The following is a 27,800-nucleotide window of genomic DNA, read 5'->3' on the forward strand; positions in this document are numbered from 1 at the left end:
CACATTCTAAAGCATATACAATCATTCTAAAGTCCATCTAACAAAAAATTTAATCAGAATATTCTAAAGCTATTGTTTTTCCCATAAAAACCTTACTAAACCTTCGAAAGAAGCCGCGAAGATCGCCGGCGAAGAACAGCCAAATCATTCATATTTTCCTTCGCCGAAGACTTCACATTTTGTGGTATTGTTTCATTCTTAACTGCACCAAAAGAGACAACATTTCTCTTCTCATTCTCTTCATTATCTTCTGAACAATGGGTTCTTTTGGAGACTTCGTTGTCCGTGGGATTCTGAAATTGCGAAGATCTACATAAACAAATGGATAATTATGGTAGATTAGGACAAAAATGTAAAAAATTGTGAATGTCATAGTTCTATTAAAAATGTGATGTTTGGGTACTGACTTTGATTTTCTCTTCCGCAGATTGCTTTTTCTCTGCAAAAGTTCAATTTGTATTTGAGTTAGTCCTTCAACTCACAAAGAGAAGGAAGCAGCCATGAAAATTTCTAGAAGAGTAAAATTCAAACTTGAATACTGGAAGGCATATCAAATGATATTTAAGAAAAAATGTAAAGAATAAAAGATGGGCGGATATGAAACACTGGAATGCATATCCATGATGATGAGATGAGATGTATGTATATATATATATATATTATTTTTAAAAAGGAATGACTCAGAGGCTATTATACAAGCCCCGACCATCCCTCATGCGCCTAAGAAATCGAGTCTCATATAAAGAATTCGAGTCTCATATCCTACACTTGGGGGGAATCAAACCCCAGACCAGAGGGGACTTACAACTGACAGACAGATGCCCGACCAAAAGATCTGAACACACGACACATATATATGTATTACAATAACGACCTTAATTTACAAATAAAGAATTGGATTTGTCAGTGTGGTGTTGCAAATGGTAGTGATCATAGGTATCTTAAGAGAAATCTGAAAAATATGTTTTTTGATGTTTATTATCATAGTAATGATAGTTATAATGTTTATGACAGGTGGCATGATAGTTATGTTAATAATATGATCTTGGATTTCTGTTATGGTTGTAGTGATTATCATAGTTATCATAATATATAATTATATTATCATTGATCATGATAATTTGCACTCATAATGAAGTGATTAAATTACAGATTTAAGTGGAGAACAATATTTTAATAATCTCTAAAGAATATGAGGGGCCCTCAAGAAAAGAATATGAATTTTGGATGAGAATTTTTTAGAAGAAAGAACCAAAGTGTGAGATGTTGGTGGTGAGGGAACTAGACTTAGTTATGCATGTGAAAACTACAATTTCAAACAAAATTATATAATATTTTGAGGAAGGAAGAGCTTTTAGAAGATATACATCTAGGGGCTTCAGATTAGTTGCATGGTGGCTAAAAAATTGGAAAAAAAATTTACATCCGGACTCTGGATGTCCGGACAAAGGTTCGGATGCAGCGAAGGAGGGGAGGAATCGGACCTCCGCCCTCCTCGCTGCATTTTCTCCAAAACTTCAGGGAGGGATTATTTCACCTAATGTTGGGAATGGTGTAGTTTTTATGTATAAAGAGGAATAGTTGTGACCATGTGATAAGTTGTCCAAGTGAATTATTAAAAGACTAACCAAGAGTTCTGTGGAGTGAGAAGGAAGAGAGGGAAGGAGTGGGTGTGGATGGACCGAGGGCTCCCCAAAGGGTGTCTAAGGCTAGCAAAATGAGCCAATGCCTAGTGGGTGAGTCCAGGACTGTAGGAGTATATGGTATAGAGGTAGTGGTGTCCAAGTGGAGTTTGGATGGTGGGGAAGAGGCCAAAGTTGAGAGCAAGTGGTGTGGCTAAGGTTTTGTAGTGAGGGTAAAACCGAGAGAGGGAAAACTTGGAGTTTACACGTGGGGGTTGAAAAGGGGAAGGGAGATGATGATTGTGAAAGTGAGAAACAAGAAGGAGTGTAATTGGAAGAAATAAATTAAATATAAGGAAAAAAAAATATCTTACACTTTACCAAAGGAGCACGTCGGATGAAGGCCACCAAGCCTTCACCCTAAAGTCCATGCCACCGAGGAAGATACCTTCCATAAAATAAACATCTTAAATTTTCAGTTAAAATAAGCTGCTATGACAATAGTTTTCCACTACATCAAAACAATTACAGCATAAGGAAAGAATCCAAAAGTATGGAAAGTGGTTGGTCGTCGATTGCATTGGGAGTGGAGGAGGAGGCACCATGGAAATTGAAGCATGCCTTCTCGTTTTGTGTGAGAGTGTGGGAGGAGAAACAGTGGTGGATTTTTGGCGCATAACTTGAACTTCCTTCAATCGCCTCATAATGTATTTTTTTTAAATGGTGTGCATTTTACATTAATATAAAGGTAAACAGTATAAAAGGTGTAAAAAACTATGCCCAACGAGCATCAAAAGCTATGCGATTTATCCTACTATAAAAGCGTAAAAAGACTCTCCGAATCCTGCTCAAAATAGTACAAGAATGAGCAGTCTTGTTAAAAAAACATGGAGCAAATAAAAATTAACTTGTTTGAACTCCATAAGAAAAGCAATGTCCGGGTTGTCCGGAGGGTAAAGATTACATTTGCATTGTTCTGGCTGCTAGGGAGGAAGTCCGTGACATTTTTGTTGTCTCCTTCAATAATAATACCACAAACCTCACTCATCCATGTTTCAAACCAACTTTTCAATGAAATAGCTGCCAAGAGCTCCACCCGTGCGCTATCCCAAGGTTCCCAGTGACGCCCCGCTGCTTTGACACAATGACCTAATTCATCTCGAAATACAACTCCAATACCTGCCACACAGGAAGGGAGTGGGGCACCATCAATATTCACCTTCAACAAACCAGGAGGGAGGGGGGCACCAATGAGAGTTAGTAGACAACCTAGAGGGCTGAGAAGTGTCCCATTGCTCCTGAATTGGATGACGGCGAGAAAACAAGAAAGCCCTAAGAAAAGTAGCAACAATAATAGTGGGTGTGCAGAAAGGCTTCACATGCTTTTTGGCATTCTGAGCTCGCCAGCATTGGTGAATCAAGTCGCGTCATAATATTGGGGAGCATATTGTCACGCTTGACCCGGAGCTTGGAATTAACCAAGGCGGGAACAGACAGTCGGATGATTAAAATTAATTTTCTATATTCATCTACAATTTAATAAATGAAAGAACCAAAACTAAATTAAATTAAAGTGATACAATTCATTTTACCTCGTTACTGGCTGTCCGCATCTACAAATATTTTCCCTTCTATCGCACATCTTTAATCGCTTAATTAACCTAAAAGTTAGTTAAAAATAATAATGAGCTATATAAGAAAAAAATATATTAACATTTAACATATTATTTAAAGAGTTTATATCAATATCATTTCATATTTATACAATCAACGCATAAACACCGTCTAAAGATTATGTCAATTAAAATACATCAATATCAAAATCCATTTCCATACACATGTACGGGTAAATTAGTATTCCCCACAAGTAACATGAATGAGTGACTCCATCATAGTCAGTCATGCACATATAAACAATCTATACATATCACATCATTAATAATTTTATATCAATCAACTATAATGCATTAATTATTTCACATTATGAAATTATAAGCATTTGTATCAAAATGACCGATAAAATGTTAATAATAGAATAATCAATTACATTAATTAGGCCTAATTAATAACCTATAAAACTGGTTTAGAAGAAATATCAAATTGATGCTATAATTTAAGAATAAGAGTATTCACCTTAATAAACATTCTGTTTGCTCTTGACGTCGATTCTTCTAAAATTGAACACCTAAACATGGTAAAATATTATTAATTTAATAAACTATTTTTACATTTATGAAATCCCGCTAAAATTGTTGTCTTACTACTACTATTATTATTATTATTATTATTTTATTATTATATCATATTATTATTATTATTATTAAAATTTAATATTAAATTTATTTAATATATCTTACCTTTGTCGAACCCTACACAATGCGAATCATCTTCCTCTCCTCTGCGTGAATCGAATCGCACGGGCACCATGGTTTCCCTCGGTCATTTCCTCCCGCGCTAACTGAATCCTTCTTTCTCCAGAGTTTCCTCCCTGTTTGACAGCGCACGAGCAAGAGTTTCCTCCTCATCTTCCTTGGTCGCGACTCGACAACTACACCAACACTTGCTAAGCTCTTTGCCCTAGCCAAGGTTGTCCTAGAAGGATATGACATGCGTCCATGGGAACGATGTCATGCCATACTTGTTCCTTTAACTGGTTGTCAATTGAGAACTCAACAAGGCACTGTTGATTCACGCGGATCTCATTCCCTTTTTTCAGCAAAATGAGAGAATTGATGGGGATGTTTTTGTGTGGGCGATTCCAATTTTGTCACCATTAGTGGCGAGATGACATTTTCACAACTGCTACTATCGATTATCAGGCTTCAAATCTAGCCTTCTACTATACTTTGTGCGAAAGATGTTGTGTCTTAAGCCATGACTGATCATGTGTTGGTTATGACTGTAAAACTCATCTTAAGACTAATACTTCGCCTTCCTCTTCGAGGAGCTAAAGTGCTTCTTCGGTATTTGCCTTTGACTCCTCTTCCTCGCTTTCCTGAAGGACACCTTGATCTATAAAAGGGACAATTCGGCTTGTGGGACACTTGGATGGCCTTAACTGTGGCAGTTGAAACACTTTTTAGTTGACATTGGCCCAGATGAGCTACCTTTTTCAAACTTCTTACTGCTTAGATCATATTTCACATTCCACACATTCCATTATACTGGTTTCCCTATTCCTGACATGCCTTTGTCGGTAGTTGTAGTTGTCGGTGTTGGTTTGTATGAGGGTTGCCGTCAGAAAAAGACTGTGGTCTGATATGTTTCTATTACCTTTTTACTTTTATGGCCAAGGTTTGGACGTCACCCAACGACCAATAAGACTGCAATTTGACTATATTGCTAAAGGCGGACATAAGGCTCTGAGGTAGCGAGCGATTATGTGTTCCTTCTGTTCGACCAACTTGCACTTCATTTATAACTGGTGAAATTTGGCTGTAAATTCTTCTACTGACAAGTCTCTCAGTTGGAGGTTGTGAAGCTGCAGGAACATACTTTGGCGGTAATTCGGTGGCAAATATTTTCGCAGTAGCACTTTATTCATGTTGTCCCACCTTGTGATTTTGTCACTATCGTCTCTCGTTCGTTATCGTTGTAGGTTGTCCCACCATAATGAGGGGTTCTTTTTCAGTTTAAAAGTTGCTAGTTTAACTGGCTTATCTGCAAGTATCTCCTTACATTCAAAATTTCTTTCGACTGCTCGCAACCAACTTAAGAATTCATCGAGATCCATGCGTCCATCAAATTCTGGGAGATCTATTTTAATGCCAAAGTCGCGGTGGCCTCAGGTTCTCGTCGTCTCCTCTGGGGTATTGGATGCCAAAACGGCGTTGACGTTATTCTTCACTACCAATATTCTTCGTCCCAATCTTCTCGTCGATCTCTAGGTCATGATAGAGGGTAACCTCGCCTTGGATTCCTTTATCTAGTTATGCCAATTATTGTTGTAGACGACAACTTTCACGCTGTATCACATCCCGGGTGGGGTCCGATGCGTTTCTCCTAAGAGCAATAGCAAATGGTTTAGGGAATAAGACAACAAGGAGAATGGAGGAAAAAAAGAGGGACAAAAAGGTATGACGAAGAGAAAAGAAAAGAGAAACAAATTTTGGTTTGGTTAGTAGCACGGATGTTAGGGAACCCTAGGATAAAACTAGGGTTGGGCTAGCTCTGATACCAAATGATACTGAAGTTAACCAAAACCATGACGCAAGATGACAAATATTATTTTTGAATTAAGACAAAGATACAATAAAGACTCAAAATAAGAAGAAAAACTACCACACAAAGAAAGAGTGCAGGCATATTACAAACAAACAACACAACAAGAAGACACAATGCTCTTGACGAGGAGGGAGAGGGAGTCTGGGGTGGAGGTGCAAGGCAAATGAATGCACTGAAGGCCGGACGGGTGTTTTGCTGCTGTGAAGGGGTTGGGCAGCAAATACGGCAACAAATCAATGATAGTAGAGGCGTTGACCTGCAACTTGAGGAAATGGAGATGACGTCGATGGCTAGAACGAAGTGATGCAGCTGATGGCGGCCTGTAGGAGGCAGGGAAGAGTGGCGGCCTGCTGGGGCAGGGTGGCGGTCTGTAGTGGCAGGGAGGAGTGGCGGCTTGCAGGGCAGGGAGCAACGACTGAGAAGTGTTGTTTGGGGGGTGTCGAAAAGAAGGTTGCGACCTGTTGGGAGGAGGTGGCAACTTGTTGAAACCCTGAAGGAAGGTTGCGGTTTGCTGGTAGGGAGGCGGTAGCTAGCGAGAAGTTGGACGGAGGGAGGCGGCAGAATGTTGGAAGGGGTCAGCCTACGGGGAGGAAGGCGAAAACTGGCTGGAAGGCAAGCCAAAGGGTTGCAACCTGCTGGAGGAAGGCGACATCGGGCTTGAAGGTTGCGGACTGCTAGGAGGGAGGCACCATTTGGCTGGGAACATATATGAGGGTTGTGTCATACTGGGAGGACGGTGAAAGCGACTGGAAAAACAGTCCAGCAGAGGCGGGGACTTGCGGTTTGAAGGTAGGAGCCGATGGTTTGGATGGAGGAAGAAAGGCAACTGCAGGAGGGCAGGGAATGCTGCCTGTGAGTGCTGGAGGAGGCCATGGAGGTGTAGTGACATGTGGGGTGCAGGAAGGAATCGAAACGACGAAGATAATCACCACCTTGAATGGGGTTACAGCGGGAGCACCTCCCTTATCGTTAGATATAGCCCTTAAGAGTGAAAACACTAAGATAATGTTGAATTCATATTAAAAAACGAGACGCCTAATTCTAAGCATATCATCCCCTATTTATAAAGAGACTAGACTTATTTTAGGTAATAAGAAGGGAGAATAAAATATAATCAGGATTTCAAATTTTAGGAAAGGTTTTAATATAAGGAAGGTTTTAAAAAAACGAGACGCCTAATTCTAAGCATATCATCCCCTATTTATAAAGAGACTAGACTTATTTTAGGTAATAAGAAGGGAGAATAAAATATAATCAGGATTTCAAATTTTAGGAAAGGATTTAATATAAGGAAGGATTTAAAATAAGCAAGGAGAATAACATATAATCGGGATTTCAGATTTTAGAAAAAGATTTAAAACAAGCAAAGTGCTAGGAAGTAAAGGTTGAGGGGGAGAGAAAGGAAAGGCGAGGAAGAAAAATTACCAGACGGCCCAATTGTCTTCATCCTCTTGGACAATTTCATCTCAAATGTTTGTATTGGTGATAAAAACCTAAAAAGAAGTACTGGCCTTTTCTCCAATGTTCCCAATGTGTTTCCCATTTCTATGGCATCAACTCGGATGGCAGAGGCTATTCCTTTCATTCATAAGCTTTGTGCTGTTATCATATTCCAAAATTGATGACATTTCATGTTAATATTATCATTTTAACAATATTGCTAAAAGTCAAATTCTAGATGTTATTCGGCCTGTCTTGCATTAGAAGAAAGCTTCAACCATGAAGCTGTTTACAAACAAAAGTTTCTAGCACAAAGTTGCCAAACAATCATCGGTTAACAATATGGATTATTGATAGCTTAGTTAGAGGATCATTAAACAATCATTGATAATTTAGGAGTGTTGACAAGCCCTAAATTTTGCATGAAAGAAGGTAAACAAACCCAGAAGAAGATAGTCGTTGAAAGGAGGCAGACTCACTTTAACAAGGCAAAAATGGAGATGACTTTATTGAAGTGGAAGATCTTGGTCTTGAAGACCAAATTTTTATTTTAAAGTCCAAATTAAAAATTAAAAGAAATAAGAATACAACATCGAAGTCGGCTTTAATAATTTTAATATACTAAAAAAATGGCTCGAGAAAGTAAAGGATTTTAATATGCTAGCAAAGAATTTTAAGAAGATTTAAGACTTCAACTCCACCCAAAGGCTAACAAGGATCAAGCCAAAATTGTAGTTCCAAGCCTGATAAGCATAAGATTTAGTTAACTATGGCAGCCCAACCCAAGAAGACCTATCAATTGAAATTGATTGCTGGTTAATTCATGATATGGAAAAATAACTTTACTTTTCCACTTATTGTGGTTGCACTTCTTTCAATGATAAGATTAACGAAGTAATAGCATTTAGAGTAGAGCAAACAGTGTGGTCAACTTATACTCATCAGCATTTCAAGCCATCCCATGTCAGGGATCCAATGAATTGAAAAGATCATATTCATTTGAGTGGTTATAATCCTAGAATTAGATATGCGGCAATGTAATCTTTCTCTTTTCTTTGCTTTTTGTATTGCTCGGCTCCAGTCTATACTAAATTGATCCTTTCAAGATCGACTTGTAGTATGAATATATTGGGTTTTCTTTCTAATATCTTAGTTCAGGATTGTATCGTTTAATAGCTCAATTTTAATGGATCATTGAACAAATCATTTGTTTATTTTGATTATGATTGAAATGCTCATAGCATAGTTGTCAAAACATTAATTTTGCCACATGACAATTTTAATTTTATTCTACTTCGGAATATTCATAAGCATCATCATTTCAAAAAAAGTGAATAATTTTAAAACATTCAAAAGGTCGTTGATACGGGAGCGACACGTTCTGCAAAAAAAGACGCAACCTGGCTAGCACTCCTGGATGAACCGATCCAAGTTGGGTACCCGGTGAGGAGTTGGTCGACCCTCTTGGGCCACTTCTAATTATCTTATTATTATATGTTTGTTTTCGTAGAAATCTAAGATTAGTTTTTCGTGAGATTTTTTTAGGACAGCTGCCAACATCCGTTTCTACCTAGGTCTGCATCCAAGGGTTTGAGTGGTGCATCGGTTGTATCTCTCTTCAGAGATGTTGAATATCTTCCTTATCCCCTTCCACATTCTCCCACGTAGCTCCAACCTCCCTCCTTTGCTGCAGCTGCCTCCAAAATGTCCATCGCTGTTTTTACTGCCATTTTTCCAATTCCAGACATCTGTCCTCACTGCTACTGCTCCGGACAGCCATCTTCTAGCTGTCCTGCAGTCCTTGGCATCCCCCGTCGCTGCCAACATCATTCCCTCTCGCTGTATTCCCGGCTGTTTTTCTGCTGTTTCAGCCATCCAGACCCCTTTTTCCTACAGCCTTGTGGCTGTTACGGTCACAACTACCGTCCCCTCCACAACCGTACCGCTATCCCTGCTTGTCACAGCCTCCCACACACTGCTCCTCCCTTCCCACGAACCACCGCCTCCAGAACCCAAGCCCTACCCCTTCTCACTTGCTGCCATCATCCAGGACAGCTGCTCCACGTTGTTATCCCCTGCATGCTTGCTGTCTGGAACCCGGGGAACCTCTATCTTGCTGATTTATGCTGGCCGACCATCTCGCCCACTACTCCGCCACGTTCCAAACTCTCGCTGATTACCACCGCCACCCCGAGATTCACCCTAATGTTGAGTCTGTTGTTATTTTTGTGAGCATATTTCTAAATCATTGGTGGTAACAATCACGATGGTCATTCGCTTCCACGCTGACTGGGAGAAATATTAAAACTGACCTTGAATGCTAGTTATTTTGGTAACAAGCTAGTTGTTTGTTATCTCTGAGATATCAAGATTGATCAAATTACAATATACCAATAAATTTGAGACAAAGAAGGTTGCTCCCCATGAAAACTGGCCAGAAAAGGCCAAGAAAAGAATTAATGTTTTTGAGACAACATCAAATGAAGCATTAGTTAAAATTTTCTTTGTTCTTGATATGATCAATAAGAATTTTAAACTTGTATGCAAAGTAAGCGAGCTTGAAGTGCTTGTTTAATCTCGAGAAGTTGAGCTTCAGAGCAAGCCCATCAAAAAGGATTTGGTCGACTTATAAAAAATCTAAAATTCAATATAGAATCACTCTGTCATATACATGAGTTCTGAGTTCTTAAAGATTAGGATGAGAAAAGGAATTTTTTAACAGAACTACTTTAAACTCAATGCATTTTAGAAATTTGCTAAAGGGTGTTGCCCATCATAATTTTGTTCTCATTGCTTCCTGTTTGGAGGTGTAATGACGTAATCCATTAATGTGCCACTGAAATCAGAGCAACTCAATTGCTCGACTTTTAACTATAATGTTCAATTTAATGTTGCTATAATATTGAGTGGTCATTGATCAAGACTTAGTTGAGCAACTCTCAATTGTCCTAGAATTTGTTTGCTCAATAAACGTTTAGGTGGGATCAATTTAGTATGTTTTATTTACTACAGCAATAAGTAGGCTCAATTATTAAGCATTACTTTGAATGAGTTAGTGGCTTTCATTTGACTCATAAGTCGGCTTTCAATTGAGAAAGAATTAGCCAAGAGATCAATACATTTTGCTTCCCATGATGACATCTCTTAGAGGGAGCTTGTCTCTATAGTAGGAGCACTCGTACATACACACCATTCTAGTTGGTTCTTCTCTTGACAAGAACTTTGCTAAGAATGCATTGACTCCATCCCTCCCTACACCTTTCATTTATTTTATCCTAATAATTTTGATGTATTAACCAATATTTTGAATTGGTCTACCTAAGCACAGAAGCCAACCAAGGTTCTTAGACTTCGATTTCCATTTATACGTTCTAGGAAGCAACCAGTCGAATTGTCATCCCCCATACAATCAAGCTTTTACTCAAGAAGTTTGCAATATGACTAAGCCTTTAGATTGAAAATCTCATGACGCAATTTTATTTTCAAACCTGCTAACAAGAACAAAAATTTGATGGAAATATTATCTATGTACGCTAAAAAATAACAATCAAATTAGTGGAATTTTTTATTCATCTATTTTGTTAGAGAATTTTAGGGCAAAGAAATGCAATAATTGACACAAATCTAGAAGAAAATACAGAGACTTAATGAGGTTCGGCAAAGATGTCTATTTCTTCGGGAGCAGAGCAGCGACTTTTCTTTCAATTAAAAAAAAAAGAGTACAATATCCCATTAGAGTTACAACATCATATATATATATATATAGACTTATAGACTTATCACGAAAATACATTGTCTTTATATATAAAGTACGCGGAGTTGTTGCCCCCGCACTCCCAACACGCATAACAAAACTCCCTCGATTGGACAAATGCTTCCACTCCAGCATCTGTCTCTTTTCTGGTATATGAGTTATACCTAATAAATCCCCACCTTGGTGAATATCCAACCTCTTAGAAGAAATACATCATGAAATTTCTTACACATCAAAGTGAGTTGGGTTAACATGCTTGTCTAGCAATTGTGAATATTCAACAAGTTCAAGCAATGCAAGAAGTTGTTGATAGTAACTGGTTTGGTCAACATATCAGTTGATTCTCATTAGTATGAACCTTCTGCAACAGTATATCATCAAAAGCAATTAATGCTCTGATATTATGATATCTGACATGAATGTGCTTAGTTCGCGCATGTTACACTTGGTTCTTAGCTAAACAAATGACACTTTAACTATCACGATGCAACTGACTCCACCTTGCTCAACACCCAGTTCCTTTGCTAGCCCAATAAGCCATAAGACTTCTTTAACAGTTTCAGCTACTGTCATGTACTCAGCTTCAGTTGTAGATATTATCATAATAGACTGAACTGTTGATTTCCAATATATTGGCCCTCCACCAAGAGTAAACACATACCCGATTGTACACCTTCTGTCATCCAAATCACCTGCATAGTCTGAATCCATGTACCCCACAACTGAAGAATCATTCTGCTGACTACCAAAAAATAATCCATGTCCTACAGTACGCTTCAGGTATCTGAAAATCCACTAGGCTGTTTTCAAATGTTGCATCTCAAGTTTAGACATGTATTTGCAGACTTGACTAACAACATGAGCCAAATCAAGGCCAGTACATAACATTGCATACATCAATGAGTCAACTACACTGACATATCGAACATTTGCCATATCTTCGATTTCCTTATCTGTCTCCAGACACTGTTCTGAAGGAAGCTTAAAATGATTTGTCAATGGCGTGCTCATAGGTTTCGCTTTGCTCATCTCAAACCTGTCTAGCACCTTCTCAACATAGTCTCGTTGAGATAAACATAATCGTCTTGAGCCTCTATCTCAATGAATCTTCATTCCAAGAATCTTCTTTGCAGGACCCAAGTTTTTCATGTTAAATTCTTGGCTCAATAAAACTTTCAAACCAATGACATTATGCATATTCTTTGTAGTAAACAGGATATCGTCAACATAAAGTAACAGAAAAATCGAGACTCTTAACATAGACAAAGCAATCATACTTACATCGCTTGTAGCCAATCTGAATCAAGGAGTCAAACCGCTTGTACCATTGTCTTGGAGACTATTTCAACCATACAAAGATTTCTTTAATCTGCAAAACAGATTCTCCAGTCTAGGTTGAGTAAACCATTTTGGCTGCTCCATCTAAATCTGCTCCTTTAGATCACCATGCAAAAATGCAGTTTTAACATCCATCTGCTCCAGATGAAAATCCCAAATGACTACTAATGCAAGCACTATCCTGATTGAAGTATGTCTAACCATAGAGAAAAAGATTTCATCATAATTCATCCCCTTATGCTGTGAAAATCTCTTTGCTACCAATCGAGCTTTGAACTTTTTCCCATCTTTTTCTGATTCTGCTGCTTTCTTTTTGTACATCGATTTGCACCCAATAGTCTTTTTTCCCTAAGAAAAGTGAACTAGCTTTCATATGTGATTTTTCTGTAAACACTTCATCTCCTCAACCATTGTACCAATTCATTTCTCTTTCTCCTGGTTGATGATGAGAAGTACACAAGAGACCAAGCCTTCATAACACAATATACTATGAGGCCTTATATTGGTGCATCTATGTCTGTCTTTGGCTAGATTGTAATTCTGCAAATTATCTGTATTGGAATCACCCGGTGTTGGATTTGAAAATTCAACTCTCTCAGTTGTTTCTAAATGTTGTTCTAAATCCATTTGCACTGTATTTGAACTAGAGTTATTTTCTGACACCTTGTCATGATGCTGTTGCAACAAGAACTGCTCATAAAAAATGACATCTCTACTGATCACTATCTTCTTTGCAATCGAATCCCAAAACTAGTATCCTGTCACACCTTTCTTGTAGCCCAGAAAGATGCACTTGAATTTTGCATCAAGTTTTGATCTTTCATCACTAGGTACATGCACATAAGCAGGACAACCAAAAATATGTAAGTGATCAAACTTAACTGGATTACATGTCCATATCTCTTCTGCAACCTTGTCACCCAATGATACCCAAGAAAATCTATTGATGAGATAGCATGCCATATTCACTCTCTGCCCAAAAACTTTTAGGAAGTCCTGCATTCAGTCTCAAGCATCTTGTCGTTTCAGTTAAGGACATCATTCTGTTATGGTGTCTTGCGTACTGAAAAATGTCTCTAACTCTCCTACTCACAAAATTTCTAAAATTGCGAATCTGTGTACTATGTCATTATCAGATTTCAGACAATTGATTTTTCTGTCAGTTTAATTCTGCACCTGAGTTTTCCACAGCTTGAATTTAGAGAATACTAAAATTTTTTGCTTCAAGAAATACAACCAAACTTTTTTGGAGAAATCGTCAATAAAAGTAACAAAATACAGCGATCATCCCAATGATGATTCTTTGGTAGGGCCCCATACATCAGAATGCACATAATCAAGAATCTCTTAAATTTTGTGTTTTTCAGTCATGAAACTGACTCTAGTATGTTTTTCAAGAACACAAAACTTACAAAAATCGAGTTTGCAGCTTTTCACACCATGCAACAGATTTCTTTTATGCAATTTCGTCATCACACGTTCACTAAGATGACAATGACGCATGTGTCACAGTTTTGTATTGTCATCATCTGACTCCACAGAATGAACTTCACTTACAACTGTACTCCCAACAGTTTGTAGATATTCACTGTAGTTAACTTTCCTTTCATGACTGTCAGCGCACCCTTAACAATTCTGATAGTTTTCATATCCTTATCTGTTTTAGGAATAAAACCATTTGTATGTAAAATGCCCAAGAAAATCAAATTCTTTTTTCAAATTTAGAATATGTTTGACATCACATAATATTCTAATGGTGTCATCATACATTTTAATCCTGATTTCACTAATACCAACAATATTAGATCTATCATTACCTAAAAGACAACAAGAATTAGATAACCTGTATGAAGTAAACCACTCTCTATTAGATGTTATGTGACTAGAACATCCTAAATCAAGAATCAATGCATTCATGAACTGAGTTGATGACACTGAAAACATATCACCATCACTACAATCTGAATTGTCACTCGACACCACATTTACAAACTTCGATTAAGCATCATGTTTCTCATCAGTCTGCTTATTGAGCTTTGAACAATCTCTCTTTATATAACCCGACTCCTTGCACTTGTAGCAATGAATCGTTTTTCTGCCTCTAGGTCTTTGGACTTTGATCTGGAATTTCATTTTCCAGTACCCTCTTGCTTACTTACACAATCCTGATTACCCTTAACATATAAACTATCACCGTGAGAGTTTTCCCCTGCATTCTGCTTCCGCTAGATGTGAGCTAATAATACTGAAGTAATCTCATCATCTTTGATTTTTTCTTTCTCATATATAAGAATAGTCACCAGATGTTCATAAGAGGGAGAAAATGAATACAACAGAATTATTATTTGGTCTTCATCCTCAACTTACATCTAATCGTGATAAATCTGTGATTATTAGATTGAAGACATTCACATGTTGCGCCAGATCAGAGTCTTCTTGCATCTTCAGCCCATACAACTTTTGTTTTAGATACAATTTATTTGTTAGAGATTTGGATATAAACTGAGTTTTCAATTTCTTCCATATCTCTCATGGAGATTTTAGATTCATTACGTGATACATAACCTCATCTGTCAGACATAAATGTATGGTTGTTGTCGCTCGTTGCAATTCTTCCCGATCTTCATCATCCATGATTTCTAGTTTTGTTGCCCACAAAGCTTTTCAGTTCCCTTGCTGCGCCAACAAATCTTTTACCCTTGCTTGTCACAATCCGAAGTTATCATTTCCATCAAACTTTATAATTTTGAAATTTGCATCGGACATTGCCATTTGAAATTACTCCTGCCACGAACTTTTCCTGCGAATTTCTCTGCCTCAGTTGCTGAATTGCTCGCCCAAATTTCTTCGTACAAAATCCTTCGTCGAACAATCACGTGATCGTCGAACCGAACCTGCGCTGAAAACTCTCGTCCCGGTCATTCCAAGCCCTCGTCTTTGACCTCCTTGCGCCGAACCGATGGAGCCCTCGCCAAACTCCTATGCGAAATTCGCCGAATGCCACGATTCACAGATTCGCTTGCTCCTCCTGCGACAAACAACCCGAACCCTAGCTGAACTTTTCTGCCAAATCGTCGAATCCTTCTTCGTCGCTCCTGCGTCGATCTCTTCTTCCCTAGAACCTCTTAATGAGAATTTTAGGACAAAGAAATGCAAGAATCGACATAAATCCAAAAGAAAACATAGAGATTTAACGAGGTTCAACAAAGAAGTCTATGTCCTCGGGAGCAGAGCGCGGGTTTTTCTTTCAATTTGAGAAAAAAAAGTACAAGTTCCTATTAGGGTCACAATACATCATATATATAGCCCTGACGTACAATATGTAATTATAAAATTACCCTTATACCGTACCGCGGAGTCGTTGCCCCCGCACCCCCAACTCACATAACGAAACTCCCCCGATTGGACAAATGCTTCCGCTCGCGAGCTCCGCTTGGTTCCAGCATCTATCCCTTTTTATGGTAATATGAGCCATACCTAACATCTTTAGTGTCTGTTTATTGCAATTTCAGCACGTATGAAGGGCACTAGAAATGATCAACTCATCAAGATTTTTGAAGGAACTTCAAGAGAGAGCCTTATGTTGTATGATTTAGTGATTAACATGGCCCATTTTACATATATTTTTAGTTTACTAGCCTTATAGCAACATAAAGCAGTCAAGTTACCGTCTCACTTTGGATTTTCACAAAGGAAATGAATCAAGAACAAACATAAAAGCAAAGGCCAAAAATTTTCAATTGCAGATAACAAAATATAACGTGCCAAAATGAACTATAAAATTTGTTTGTGCAATGCTGTCAAGCTTTACTTCAGCACCAATATTAAGTTGAGGAGAAGTAAACACACGAATGATAAAAAAGTAATCCTTGCAAATTTTTTTTAATACATCAAATCATGACTCCTCTTTGTGATTCTATTGTCGCTTAATTAAAAATTCCTAAACTTCATAATTATAAGTATAAACAAATTTGTAAAGAGGAGTACCGAATTTTCATATCTTGAGGCATTCTCAGGCAAAGAATTTCCTGGTTGATCGAAATCTGATGATTGACCATTGTGACATGACATGTCAGTGTTGTTGCATCTTGAATCTCTTTCCAAATTTAAATGTTTCACATTTATCTGATTCTCAACAATACCAATGTCAGTAATTTTCGAATTTTCTAAAATCTCATCAAGTTCCGTGAAATTATTTTTCGCACAAACACTTGCAGCAAAATTGGTCTCGGTTGTAAGTTCGACATTGCCATCCGTTTTTTGAAAGCTCAGGCTATGGCACTCCGTAGTCTCAATATTTTCTGTTGTCACACCAGCACAGGGAATTTCATCTGCATTAGACTTGGTTGACACATCATGTACTGTCTGATTGCTCTGTATTGTTTTGAATGAAGCGTCTATAGAGTCCTGATGTATTATGGTTTTTTCCAGGGAGAAAAACATATCATCAACCATATTAGAGTTTCCAAAATTAGAATAATCTACACAAGGAGAAGAAACTGTTCTTTCCAAATGCCCTGGTATTTCAGTCGGAGTATTGCTTGCAGTTATAATAAAAGATCCAGAAGAAGCAACAGTTGCATCTAGTGGAAAGACCTCAGACTGGCAATTCTCACTAACCACGGAACATAATGAAGAATTGGTGCATCCTGTGTTTGTTTCAACCTCGTTGATCTGTAGATTTAGCCCACTATATTCAGATGGAGAAGCTTTCATATGCTGACAAGTATCTGAAGAGCATCTAGCAGGGTTGGAGAAAGACACTAAGCTGTGATGCTGCAATCTCTGATCGATGCAGACTTCATCTTTTAAACTTGTGATCCATTCTGATGGAATTGAGTTCAAATCAACATAAAGGTTAACACCCTCCTCAGATACCACAAAGAACTCAAACGAAGGATTTTCTTTTGAGGAGTTTGCATAGGAAGACAAAAATCCAACTTTTGCAGAACTTGGTGAAATTCTTGGTTGTCCGGATGAAATACGATGATTATCACTGTTTGAAACAACATCAATAGATAGTTTCTGGCCATGGTTTCTTACTGTTGAGGATTTACAGGATTCTTTTTTAAAATTTTCATCATGGCACCAAGAACCATGTTGAGGGGCTTTTGAAGCGTGAATATCAGCAGCAACTGATGGTTTTCCGCGCAACCCACCAAGCTCAGAAGCAGAAAAACCAAAACCTTCTTCTCTTTCAATATTAGATGTGCATCTGTGGACAGAGTTTGCACTAGTATCGCATGCCTATCAAAATAGTGCAAAGCTACATGTAATGTACATAAAATAAGCTAACAGCTACTAAATAATGCAGTGGATAATCAGCTAACATATCAAAGGAAAGAATTGCTAATTAAGGAAAACAAACCTTAATATTGTGCATGCACTCACTAACGCCATACTGAATTTGGGTTGGAAATTTTAGCCCATCATTGCCTCCACTTTCCTTAGCGGCCTCGGGCATCTTAGAAGACTTGAGAGAATTTGCAATTCTCTTATATGATCCTACAATTTTTTGAGCTCAATGAAATATAACAGAAAATTACTGCGCCTCCAGCATTTTGGTTCCCAAGTTGCTAAAATTTTATTTTTCCATAAATGTCGTAGAGTTATACCTATTCCAGCTTCTCTGGGAGAAACAGCTTTTCCTTTGGGTCTTCTAGTATCCAAAGAAGCAGGCTCCATAAAGTTGCTTGACTTTCCCATGGAGGGCCCTGGATAAACAGTTGGCTTCTGCAAAATGTTTGATCTCCAAGAATAAGAGTACTATAAAGCTTTTTAAACCACAAGTCTACTTTCATCACAATAAAATAAAATGAAAGGCACCTCAAAAAAATGAAGCTAATTTTTTGGCTGACCTAGTAATGTTTCTGTTTGTAAAAAGATTACTCTCTTTTTCGTCGCACAAACCTTGAAATTCTGTGTGGGAGAGGTTACGGTATGCTAGATGTCTTGATATTCCATTAACTCCACATATAACTCAATTAGAAGCCAGTTCAAAAGATCCAACATTAAATACCTTCCGTGCCATAAAGAAGTCATTAATAAATAAAGTTTACTGAACATCAGTCAAAATGAGATGCTATAAACTGAAACAATTCAATCGCATAAAGGAAAAAAACCTAGATGACTAGGTGAAGCAAGAATCACTTAACCTGTATATATGGTTAAAAAAACTTGCGCACCACAACTCTATTAAGAAATGAATAATCTATAAACATTTAAAGCTAGATTGACCCCCTCTATGTAAAGTAAAAAAATATATAGGAATGTATTGCCACAATTATAAATTACATTTATTTGATCATACGGGTTTGGAGCTGAGAAGGGTATAAAGAGGAGACATACAAACACTGATGATCAAGTAAACCTTTCACTATATATCAGTAGCAATTACAACCAATACTTGACAAAAAAGAAAAAAAGAAAAGAAAAATCAACAACTTCATCCTAAACTAGTGTGAGTTGACGCCATGCATGAGTGTCTTACGCCTCACTGGGCATTCATTATAAGAAAGAGATTGCCTTGTTGTGTCGTTGCTCAAGTGAAATGCGAATAAACAATTAGCATTGAACTCTCAAGGATTTATCTAAAATTATTTATTTCAGGCTTGTAATTATATTTGACAATGTATCATTTGTATTAATAGAATTAGTAGATATTATGGTTCATAGAAAGATAAATACCTTGCGTATTCAAGAAACAAAATGGGTTGGAGAAAAGGTTAAGGAGAATGATAGCTTAGGTTTCAAACTTTGGTAATCAGGTATGAGTCACACTAGAAATGGTGTAGGTGTAATTATGAATAAGAGTTTGAAAGATAATATTGTAAGAGTTAATAGAATTGAAGATAAAATTATAACTCTAAAGATTATTGTTGATGATGAGATTTTTAATATTATAATTGTTTATGCTCCTCGAGTATGTTTAAATATAGGTTCTAAAGAAAAATTCTGAAATGACCTAGAAGAATTAATACAAATGATATATCTTCAAGAAAAATTTTTTATTGAAAGAGATTTAAACGGACATGTTGGTAGAATAGTAGAAGATATTAGAAATTTCATGGTCGTTACAATTTTGGAGTGATTAATGAAGAAAGTGAAACTATGTTGGATTTTGCTTTAACGTATGATTTTGTTAATACTTTATTTAAGAAAGAAGATGCAAGTATTATTACTGATAAGAATGGATCTAATAAAACACAAATTCATTGTTTTGTTATGAGAAAAATAGATCATCGAGAATATAAGGATTGTAAAGTCATTTCAAGTGAAAATTTAAGTACTCAACATCGATTATTAATTTTAAACTTTAAGATAAGAAATTGTGAAATAAAAAAATACATTGAAACATTGTGATGGAATTATATGGGGGCACATAAAAACATAAATAAAATTATTTTTATGAGTAAACTTCAAGATTTCAATATTTAGGATGTTCATGAAAAAACTAATTCTGTGTAAGATAAAGTAACAAGCACTAATAAACAAGTGGTAAAAGATATAATTGGAGAATAAAAAAAAAATATAAATAAAAATAGTTAGTGGTGGAATAATGAGCAAAAAAATATAAAACATAGGAAGTTGTATTATAAAAATTTGTTTAAATGTAAAAACCTAGAGAATTAAGAAAAATATAAGATGGTTTGTACATAGTCTAAGAAAACAATTTGTGAAGCTAAAAGTTTTATTTTTAGTGAACTTTATAATAGATTAGATACTAAAAAAAGTAAAAAATATAAGAATAAGCTAATCAAACAAAGAAAAAAAAGAAAAGTCACGATTTAATTCAAGTAAAGTATATTGAAGATGAAAATCAAAAAGTATTTTTCATTGAAAAAGATATTTAACATAGGTTGGTAAGATATTTTAATAAATTTTTTAATGATGTTTCTGAAAATACAATCAATCTCAGTGATCTTAATATCGTTAATAATAATAAAACATTTTATTTTAACTGTCGCATTAATAAAAAAGAAGTTGATGAAGCTTTAAATAAAATCAAGGGAGAAAATTAGTAGAACCCGATAATATCCCAATTGAAGTGTGGAAATATTTAAGAAATTTGAAAGTTTTTTGGCTTACTAAATCATTTAATATTATTTTAAAAATTAAAAAGATGTCTGAGGAGTGAGGAAAGAGGATTTTGATCCCCAATTTTAAGAATAAATGGGATGCACAAGAGTGTGCGGATTATAGAGAAATTAAGTTGATGTGACATACTTTAAAATTATGAGAGAGGATAGTCGAACATAGATTAAAAAGTGATACAAAAATTTCACATAATCAGTGTGGATTTATGTCGGGCATATCTGCTATGGAGTTATACGTTGATTGAGGTTTAATGCAAAAGTACATAGAGAGTAGGAAGGATCTTCATATGATTGTTATTGATTTAGAAAAAGCTTACAAAAAGGTTCCAAGAGAAGTCCTTTGGAGAGTTTTTGTAACATCCATAAATAATTTTCTTACATTTTTCTTCCTTCCGCGCATTTCTTTCCTTTCATGTTGCTTTCTGAATTCTGGTTAGCGATTTTTTTTCTTTCGATTCATTGTCGTCACCGTCCCTATTTGCTTGATCACACTGACTTCACTTAGTATAATTCAAGGCTGAAGGGTAGGGTTTACAATGCCTCATCCCACTTGCTCTCCCTCTTCTCCCGATTTCCCTCCTCCCGACTCCCCTTCCACTCGCTCCCATGCACCGAATACAACTGCTAGCAGTGAAGGCAACGAGATTGTAGCTTATAGAGACCACCAAAACTTCCTCCTTCCATCTGCTCCTACTCAAAACCAACGAGGAAGGTAAACCTTGTCATCCTCCCTCTCGCAAGCATCAAATCCTCTGAATCTCGTAAATCCTTTGCCAACCCAAGATTTAGGACAAACTAGAAAAGAAACGAGATTTAAAATATTATAAGATTTTAAGATATCATTTTATTTTTGGTACCTAAAAATTTTATTTAAAAATTCTAATTTCTTTCATATCAAAATGAAACAAAAAGAATAATTAAAGTTTATTTTGATTACATTAATTTATGTTGATAAAGTTCATAATTTTTCTGCTTTTATAAATATAATAATAATAATAATAATAATAATAATAATAATAATAATAAACACGGATTAGGTTATATCTAATTTAATAGTAAAACTTAATTGTATAATTAAACATTTATATTTCATCTTTCCAATTGGTGCAAGACTGATAGTTGGACAGTTGAATCGTAGAAGTATTGTGATTGCCGCCTCAAGGTAAGTAATTGTTTTTTATTAGAGAATAAACATGCTCTTTCTAGTTAGCAGTGTTAACTCCTTATTAATTGCACTAGATTCATTGTTACTTTATAGGATTATCAGTCATGCCCTTGTTATTTTAATTCTAATCTTATTACAGACTTCAATAATTTATCATGATGACATCATTATCTATCTTAATTTATTACTGTAAAACATCTTGCATATTTAAATTAAATATACAATTATGATCTTTTCTTTTTTTGCACTTAGATAAAATTACATCTGTCATATCATAAGCCTGTATAAAATTACAACATTCTTACATATTATACGTGTTGAAACAGTTTAGCATGCTTGCGTGTGATGGTATGTAGGTCGGCAAAACTCTGTTAGATTTTTTTGCTAGCCGGATCGACGAGCCAACAGAGTGACAACTCTATAGAAAATCATTGGGTCGGTACTAACCTTCCCAGTTTCTGGATGTGTTAAAATCAACTCTATAAATAATAACTTGAAATTGAATAATAGGAGCCTGATGAAAAATAATTGCATGTTTTTTTATGATATGCAGATTTGATGTTCATGCATCTCTTACTGTCTTACTTTTGCACATAGTGGTTGTCCTTATTTTTGTTCATACTGCATGTCACATTCCTCTTGTCGTTTATGTTTGAATAGATTACTGTTATTTATTGAGTTTGTCAAACTTACTCTTTGATATTTTAAATAATATGTTCTATTCAGCCACTGGTAAGACCATCTCCACCAGAGCAAGTTTTTTAATTTTAGTTTTCCCGTTTTGGTATTTTTTTCCTCAGTAATTATTTTAGCTATTGTATTTTTTTTTGGGTTAGAGTAGTTATTCCATATTATCATTTCTAGTTTAATTCAGCTAGTTTTTTATTTTTAGTCCAGTTGTATCATTGAACTTTTTAGTATTAATAAAATTTGCATTTTATTTTCTTCTATTTGCATGCAAATCTTTCTTTGAAAATACAAAATATGTTTATTTCATTTCATCATGTCCTGCGTTGCCAGGGTGTATCACCTTCCGGACTCTGGGTGTGACAGTTCTAGAGAAAAAAAAGGTGTTGGTACGACTTATATTCAAGTCATTAAAGATAGTATACTAGAGTTATTATTTGTGTTCGAACAGAAGGAAGATTGACCGAGTATTTTCCTATTTCAATTGGATTAAATCAGGGATCAACTTTAAGCCCATATCATTTTACTTCAGTTATGAATGCTCTTACAAGATATTTACAAGAGGAGGTACCTTGGTGTATGCTTTTGCTAATGATATCTTTCTTGTGAATAAAAATAATGAAAGAGTTCAGGAAAGACTTGAATTGTGGAGGTCTACATTTGAGTTTAAAGGTCTTTGTAGTTTAAAAGGTGTGAACGTTTTAGATATCTCAAGTCTATTGTTCATAGTGATGGTGATATAGATAGGGATGTTATTTGTAGAATTCAAGTTGGTTGGTTGAAGTGGAAGAATGCATCGAGTTGATGGTGTGATAGAAAAATACCATTTAGACTTAAAGAAAGATGTTATAAGATGGTGGTGACACCTGCAATGCTCTATGGCGTAGAATGTTGGCCTTTAAAAGAGAAACCTAAAATAAAGTTGAGTGTTGCAGAGATGAGAATGCTTAGATGGATGAGTGGCCTGACACTTAGAGACAAAATAAGAAATGAATATATCTATGATATGGTTGGTGTAGCTACAGTGGCAGACAAGATTATAGAGAGTCATCTTAGATGGTTTGTTCACATTAAGAGTAGAATATCTGATGATCTGGTTTGGAGTAGATGTTTTAGATTCAACTTATGTTAAGAAAGACAGATGTAGACTTAACAATTCTTGGACATATTGTATAAAAAATGATCTTAATCTATCAAAATTAAATGAATATATGACACTCAATAGAACACAATGGAGACAGGTGTAGACTTAACAATTCTTGTTGTTGTTCTTGTAATTATATTTGACATATGCTGTGTAATTTTCATTCTATGGAGTTAAGCCGGTTTAATTTTAGGACATCGGCCTCAACTTCTTACTCTTTTGTTATTGGAGACAAAATGTGGGATCAGATTTGGTGTGATTTCGTTCTTATGGACGCATGTTATATTCTGTTAGGGCAACCGTGGCAGTAAGACAGAGGTACGTTTCATGATGTGCACAAAAATACCTACACATTTAACAAAGATTGGAAGTGTATTGAATTTTTGTCATTAAAGGAGTTAACAATTACAATAACTCAAACGGAGAATGAAGCAATCATGCCTCTTGCCACCTTTTTATATGCTACGAAAGAGGTGCCAGGGACACTGACTTTGGTGATGCTAGAAGGCATGAGATGGAAGCACCAATACCTGCGGTAGTGCGACCACTAATGGAGTTTCAAGATCTCTTCACGAATAGTATGCTACCTAGATTGCCCCCTTCGCGAGAGATTCAACCAGCCATAGACCTTATCCCAGAATCAACGTTTCCCAATTAACCAACCTATCATATGTGACAAGTAGAGTATGAGTTACAAAAACAGGTTGAGGATCTAATGGCCTAAGGACTAATTCGCAAGAGCACTAATCCATGTGTTGGGTCAGCTTTGATTGTGCCAAAAAAGATGGATCGTGGTGCATGAGCATAAATAGCAGGGTTGTGAACAAGATCACAATCAAGTACAGGTTTCCCAAAATTTTTAGGTTTTTCAAACAGGAGAGCTAAATGGCCAACCAAAAATGTGTCATTTTCTTACACTGCAGACGCGTTTCTTAGGATATATCATTTCAGCTATCTACATTTAGATGGACCCAATGAAGATTAAGACTATTGTAGCCTGACCCATACCCCAATAATTTACTCAAATATGTCAATTTCATGATCTGAATTCTTTTTACAGAAAGTTTATCATAAATTTCAACTAGATCGTGACATCTTTGATGGAACTTCTCAAGTTAGATAAATTTGCACAGGCAAATGATGCTAAGGCTAACTTTGATGCATTGAAGAGACAGGCGACTCAAACCTCCATTCTCGCACTTCCAGATTTCAATGAAGTGTTTGAGATATTGGAAAAATATTTTACATACAATAAATAATTTTGTCACTGTGAAAGCTCTTAGTCACCAGTTATGTTGGCAAATGAATTGACTCTCTATGCTAGCCATGAGGCTCAGAAATTCTTGAATAGTAGAAATAAGCTAAATGGTAGACATTTCTCATGGGTGAAATTTTATTTCTTCGTTTCACTTTGTGCTTAAACATAAGATAAGGAGCCATAATAAAGTAGTTGATGCACCGAGTCGTTGCCACCTATGACTCCCAACGATGCAGTCTAAGGTCATTGGCTTTGAGATGTTGTAAGGATTCGAATGCGTCTGACAAGGGATTTTAAGATATTTGGGTCAACTGTTAGGATAGGTCGTACGAGCAGTATCACCAACATGATGGATATCTCTTATTCCAGAATAGACTATGCATTCCTTAGAATTTAATTAGAGATAGTGTTTTACAGGAGTGTCATAGTAGGGAGACGACAGAACATGTTGGCAGAGACAAGCCCCTCTCACTATTACAAAAAACTTTGCTGGCCCAGACTAATACAATAAGTGGAGAGACACGTCAGATGGTGTAGGGTATTTTACTTGGTTGAGACTCGAGGACAAAATATCAGGCTCTACATTACCCTTTCTGATCAAAAGGCACCCTAGTTGGATGTGAGCATGGATATCGTGATGGGCTTACGCCAGACACTGCCGAGTAATATTTTGTTATGGTTGTGGTAGATCATTTTTCCAAGATGGCACATTTTTGTCATAAGATGATGAATGCATCACATATTGTAGACTTATATTTGAAGGAGATGTTTCATTTTTATAGCATACCCAAGAGCATTAATTTAGACATTAATGTGAAATTTCTTAGCCACTTTTGGAGGACTTTATGAGGTAAGTTAGATATGAAGCTTTAGTTCAGCTCAGTAGCTCACCCTCAGACAGACAGGTAGATCAAGGTTGTAAACCACAGTTTGGAAAACCTTCTTAGATGCTTTGGGGGAAAGAAAATCAAGCAATAGGATTTGATTTGTCCTTAGGTGGAGTTCGCATATAATCATTCTACAAGTCAGTCCATAGGCCATAGACCATTTGAGATAATGTACGAGCGGAACCTCTCGTACGCCTTTAGAGTTGGTCCCTATACTGTCGGCTATTGAGCTTAACGCTGATGTTGATATTCGAGTCAAGAATATTCAGACCCTACATAAGGACGTCAGGAAAGAAATTGATAAGAAAAAGACCAAGAACCAAAAGCAGGCCAACAAGTTAAAGAAATGTATGATTTTCAACGTAGGCCACATCGTATGGATTAGGCTGAAAAGGAAGTGATATCCTGCGGTTCCTTTGGAAAGCTCAAGCCTAAAGTCGATGGTCCATTCAAAATTGACAAAAAGATTAATGACAATACCCATAATATTGATAACGAAAAATTATAATATTTCTGATACTTTTAATATTATCGATTTGTTGTCAATATTTCTGAGACTTATAATATTATCGATTCGTTGTCATACTACGAGGACTTAGATGTCTTTAGAGGAAAGAGCGAAGTCTCTCCTACCCGGGGAGAATGACATGGGAGCGTTGTCATTATGCCATGGTATAGCGGGATCGCAATAGTCCCGTGATCATGGAAGATGGGACTAAAGGATCGTATTTATCCTCTTCCTTTTTTTTCTCCTTATTTTCTACAAATTCCCTTCCTTCCTTCATTCATTCCTAGTCAATTCTTATTTTTTCATTTTTCAATTAAGTTTTTTTTCTATAATGAGACTTTTCATATGTGTAGTAGGTTTTTGGGATTTCAGTTTGTTGAGTATTTAAATAATGAAAGATTTCTCTGCAAATTTAGCTACCCAGCATGCTGTCACCACTTCCCTTCTCAAGTGGCGTGTCTGTTGCTTGCCAAAAAGAGGAGGTGGATCCATCTCACCGTCTGCACCTCGCTAATTCGCCATTCATCCTCTGTTTCCTGTTGGGCAGCCATCAAGGGTGCAGTCGCCTGCTGTTGTTAGCAGGAATCTGCACGTTTCTGCTCGCGGTTCGATGTCCCAACAGCTGTTCACGCCCATTATCGGCTTCCTTCCATCCTCCCACATCACACAACAATCCTACAATCTCTCCAACACTTTTTGTGCTTTATCTCACCATCTAGGAGCCCTAGGAGAATGTCATTGGTCCTCTTCTCGAGTTCTCGAGCTGCCAACATACTCAAAAACATATAAAGTCAGTAAAATTGATTCAAAATCCAATGGAAGACATGCTCAACAATTGTCGGCAAAAAGAAGGCTCCGTTGGGGAGTAACAGAAACGAGCAAGTCCTTCGCTAGATAACGGCCGATCCATTATTTCAGCCCAACTTACTTGTCTCGGGCCACAAGTTTAGGGCTATCACGGACATCTGACAAATCATGGATTGGGACTTAGAAAAGGGATGTACTTGGATGCAGGTGATTTGAGCTAAAGGAAACGAAAAAAGTATTGAAAACCCAAATCCTAAACCCTAGTAGACTCACAATCAATCCAACAAATGTTCGCATTTCTTCATTATATTACTCCACTTTCCTTCAACCCAACCCATGCGAAGCCTAGCGAAAAGTACAATGTGCAATTTTGAAGACAATATCAGCTAAGAAGAAGGCCACAGAAGTTACCAAAACAAGATTCTCCATAGGAATAATACCAGCACACAAAAAAATACACCTCAGCGATGAAATTGAACTTCTTACACGAAATCAAACTCATCTTAAAACAGCAAGTTGATCCCTGTGAGGATCGTAACTAGCAGTGGTTTCCAAAAAAACTAAGGCTCTGCCTGGCATAGGATTTAGAATAAGATTTAACCAGGATTTAAGCTAAATCCTGCAAGAAGATCACTTTGGCTAAATCCATTTGGAGAGTAAAACCAGGATTTTTAATCCAGGAATCGAGAAAGGGAAAGAAAGAGCTGGCACGAACTTACTTTCTTCGTACGCGCGATCCCGTCGTTGCCTTCCCACTTTAGCTCTCTCTAATCCAGACTGTATCGCCAGAGCTCGGTTGCCATCGCTTTAGACGACGAGGTTGAAGAGCAGCAGGGAAAAAATTTGCGTACACGCAGCGATACATGCTTC

The 27,800-nt window shown here is 36.6% G+C and overlaps 1 protein-coding gene across 3 annotated transcripts; it reads right to left on the bottom strand.

The window, feature by feature from the left end:
* Window positions 1-27,800, bottom strand: LOC110022408. 3 transcript variants are annotated; one of them, XM_020721333.1, is made up of 7 exons: window positions 27,650-27,800; window positions 18,289-18,397; window positions 17,994-18,111; window positions 17,747-17,883; window positions 16,366-17,625; window positions 408-439; window positions 1-309 (listed from the first exon to the last, which is right to left on the bottom strand). In XM_020721333.1, the coding sequence occupies exons 3-7, from the start codon at window positions 18,082-18,084 to the stop codon at window positions 96-98; spliced, it is 1,734 nt and encodes a 577-aa protein (XP_020576992.1). In that variant the 5' UTR covers window positions 18,085-18,111; window positions 18,289-18,397; window positions 27,650-27,800; the 3' UTR covers window positions 1-95. The 3 variants fall into 3 exon arrangements, with proteins under 3 accessions (XP_020576992.1, XP_020576994.1, XP_020576993.1); XM_020721335.1 differs by having other exon boundaries at window positions 18,237-18,397; XM_020721334.1 differs by lacking the exon at window positions 18,289-18,397.

Source organism: Phalaenopsis equestris, unplaced genomic scaffold, assembly GCF_001263595.1.
Source record: "Phalaenopsis equestris unplaced genomic scaffold, ASM126359v1 Scaffold000188, whole genome shotgun sequence".
NCBI classification, from domain to species: Eukaryota; Viridiplantae; Streptophyta; class Magnoliopsida; order Asparagales; family Orchidaceae; genus Phalaenopsis; species Phalaenopsis equestris.

Coding starts and splice junctions, on each gene's coding strand:
- LOC110022408 (XM_020721334.1), bottom strand. CDS start 18,084: ATGGGAAAGTCAAGCAACTTTATGGAGCCTGCTTCTTTGGATACTAGA. Junction 17,884..17,993: donor TCCCAGAGAAGCTGGAATAG/GTATAACTCTAC, acceptor AAAAAATTGTAG/GATCATATAAGAGAATTGCA. Junction 17,626..17,746: donor AGTGCATGCACAATATTAAG/GTTTGTTTTCCT, acceptor CTATTTTGATAG/GCATGCGATACTAGTGCAAA.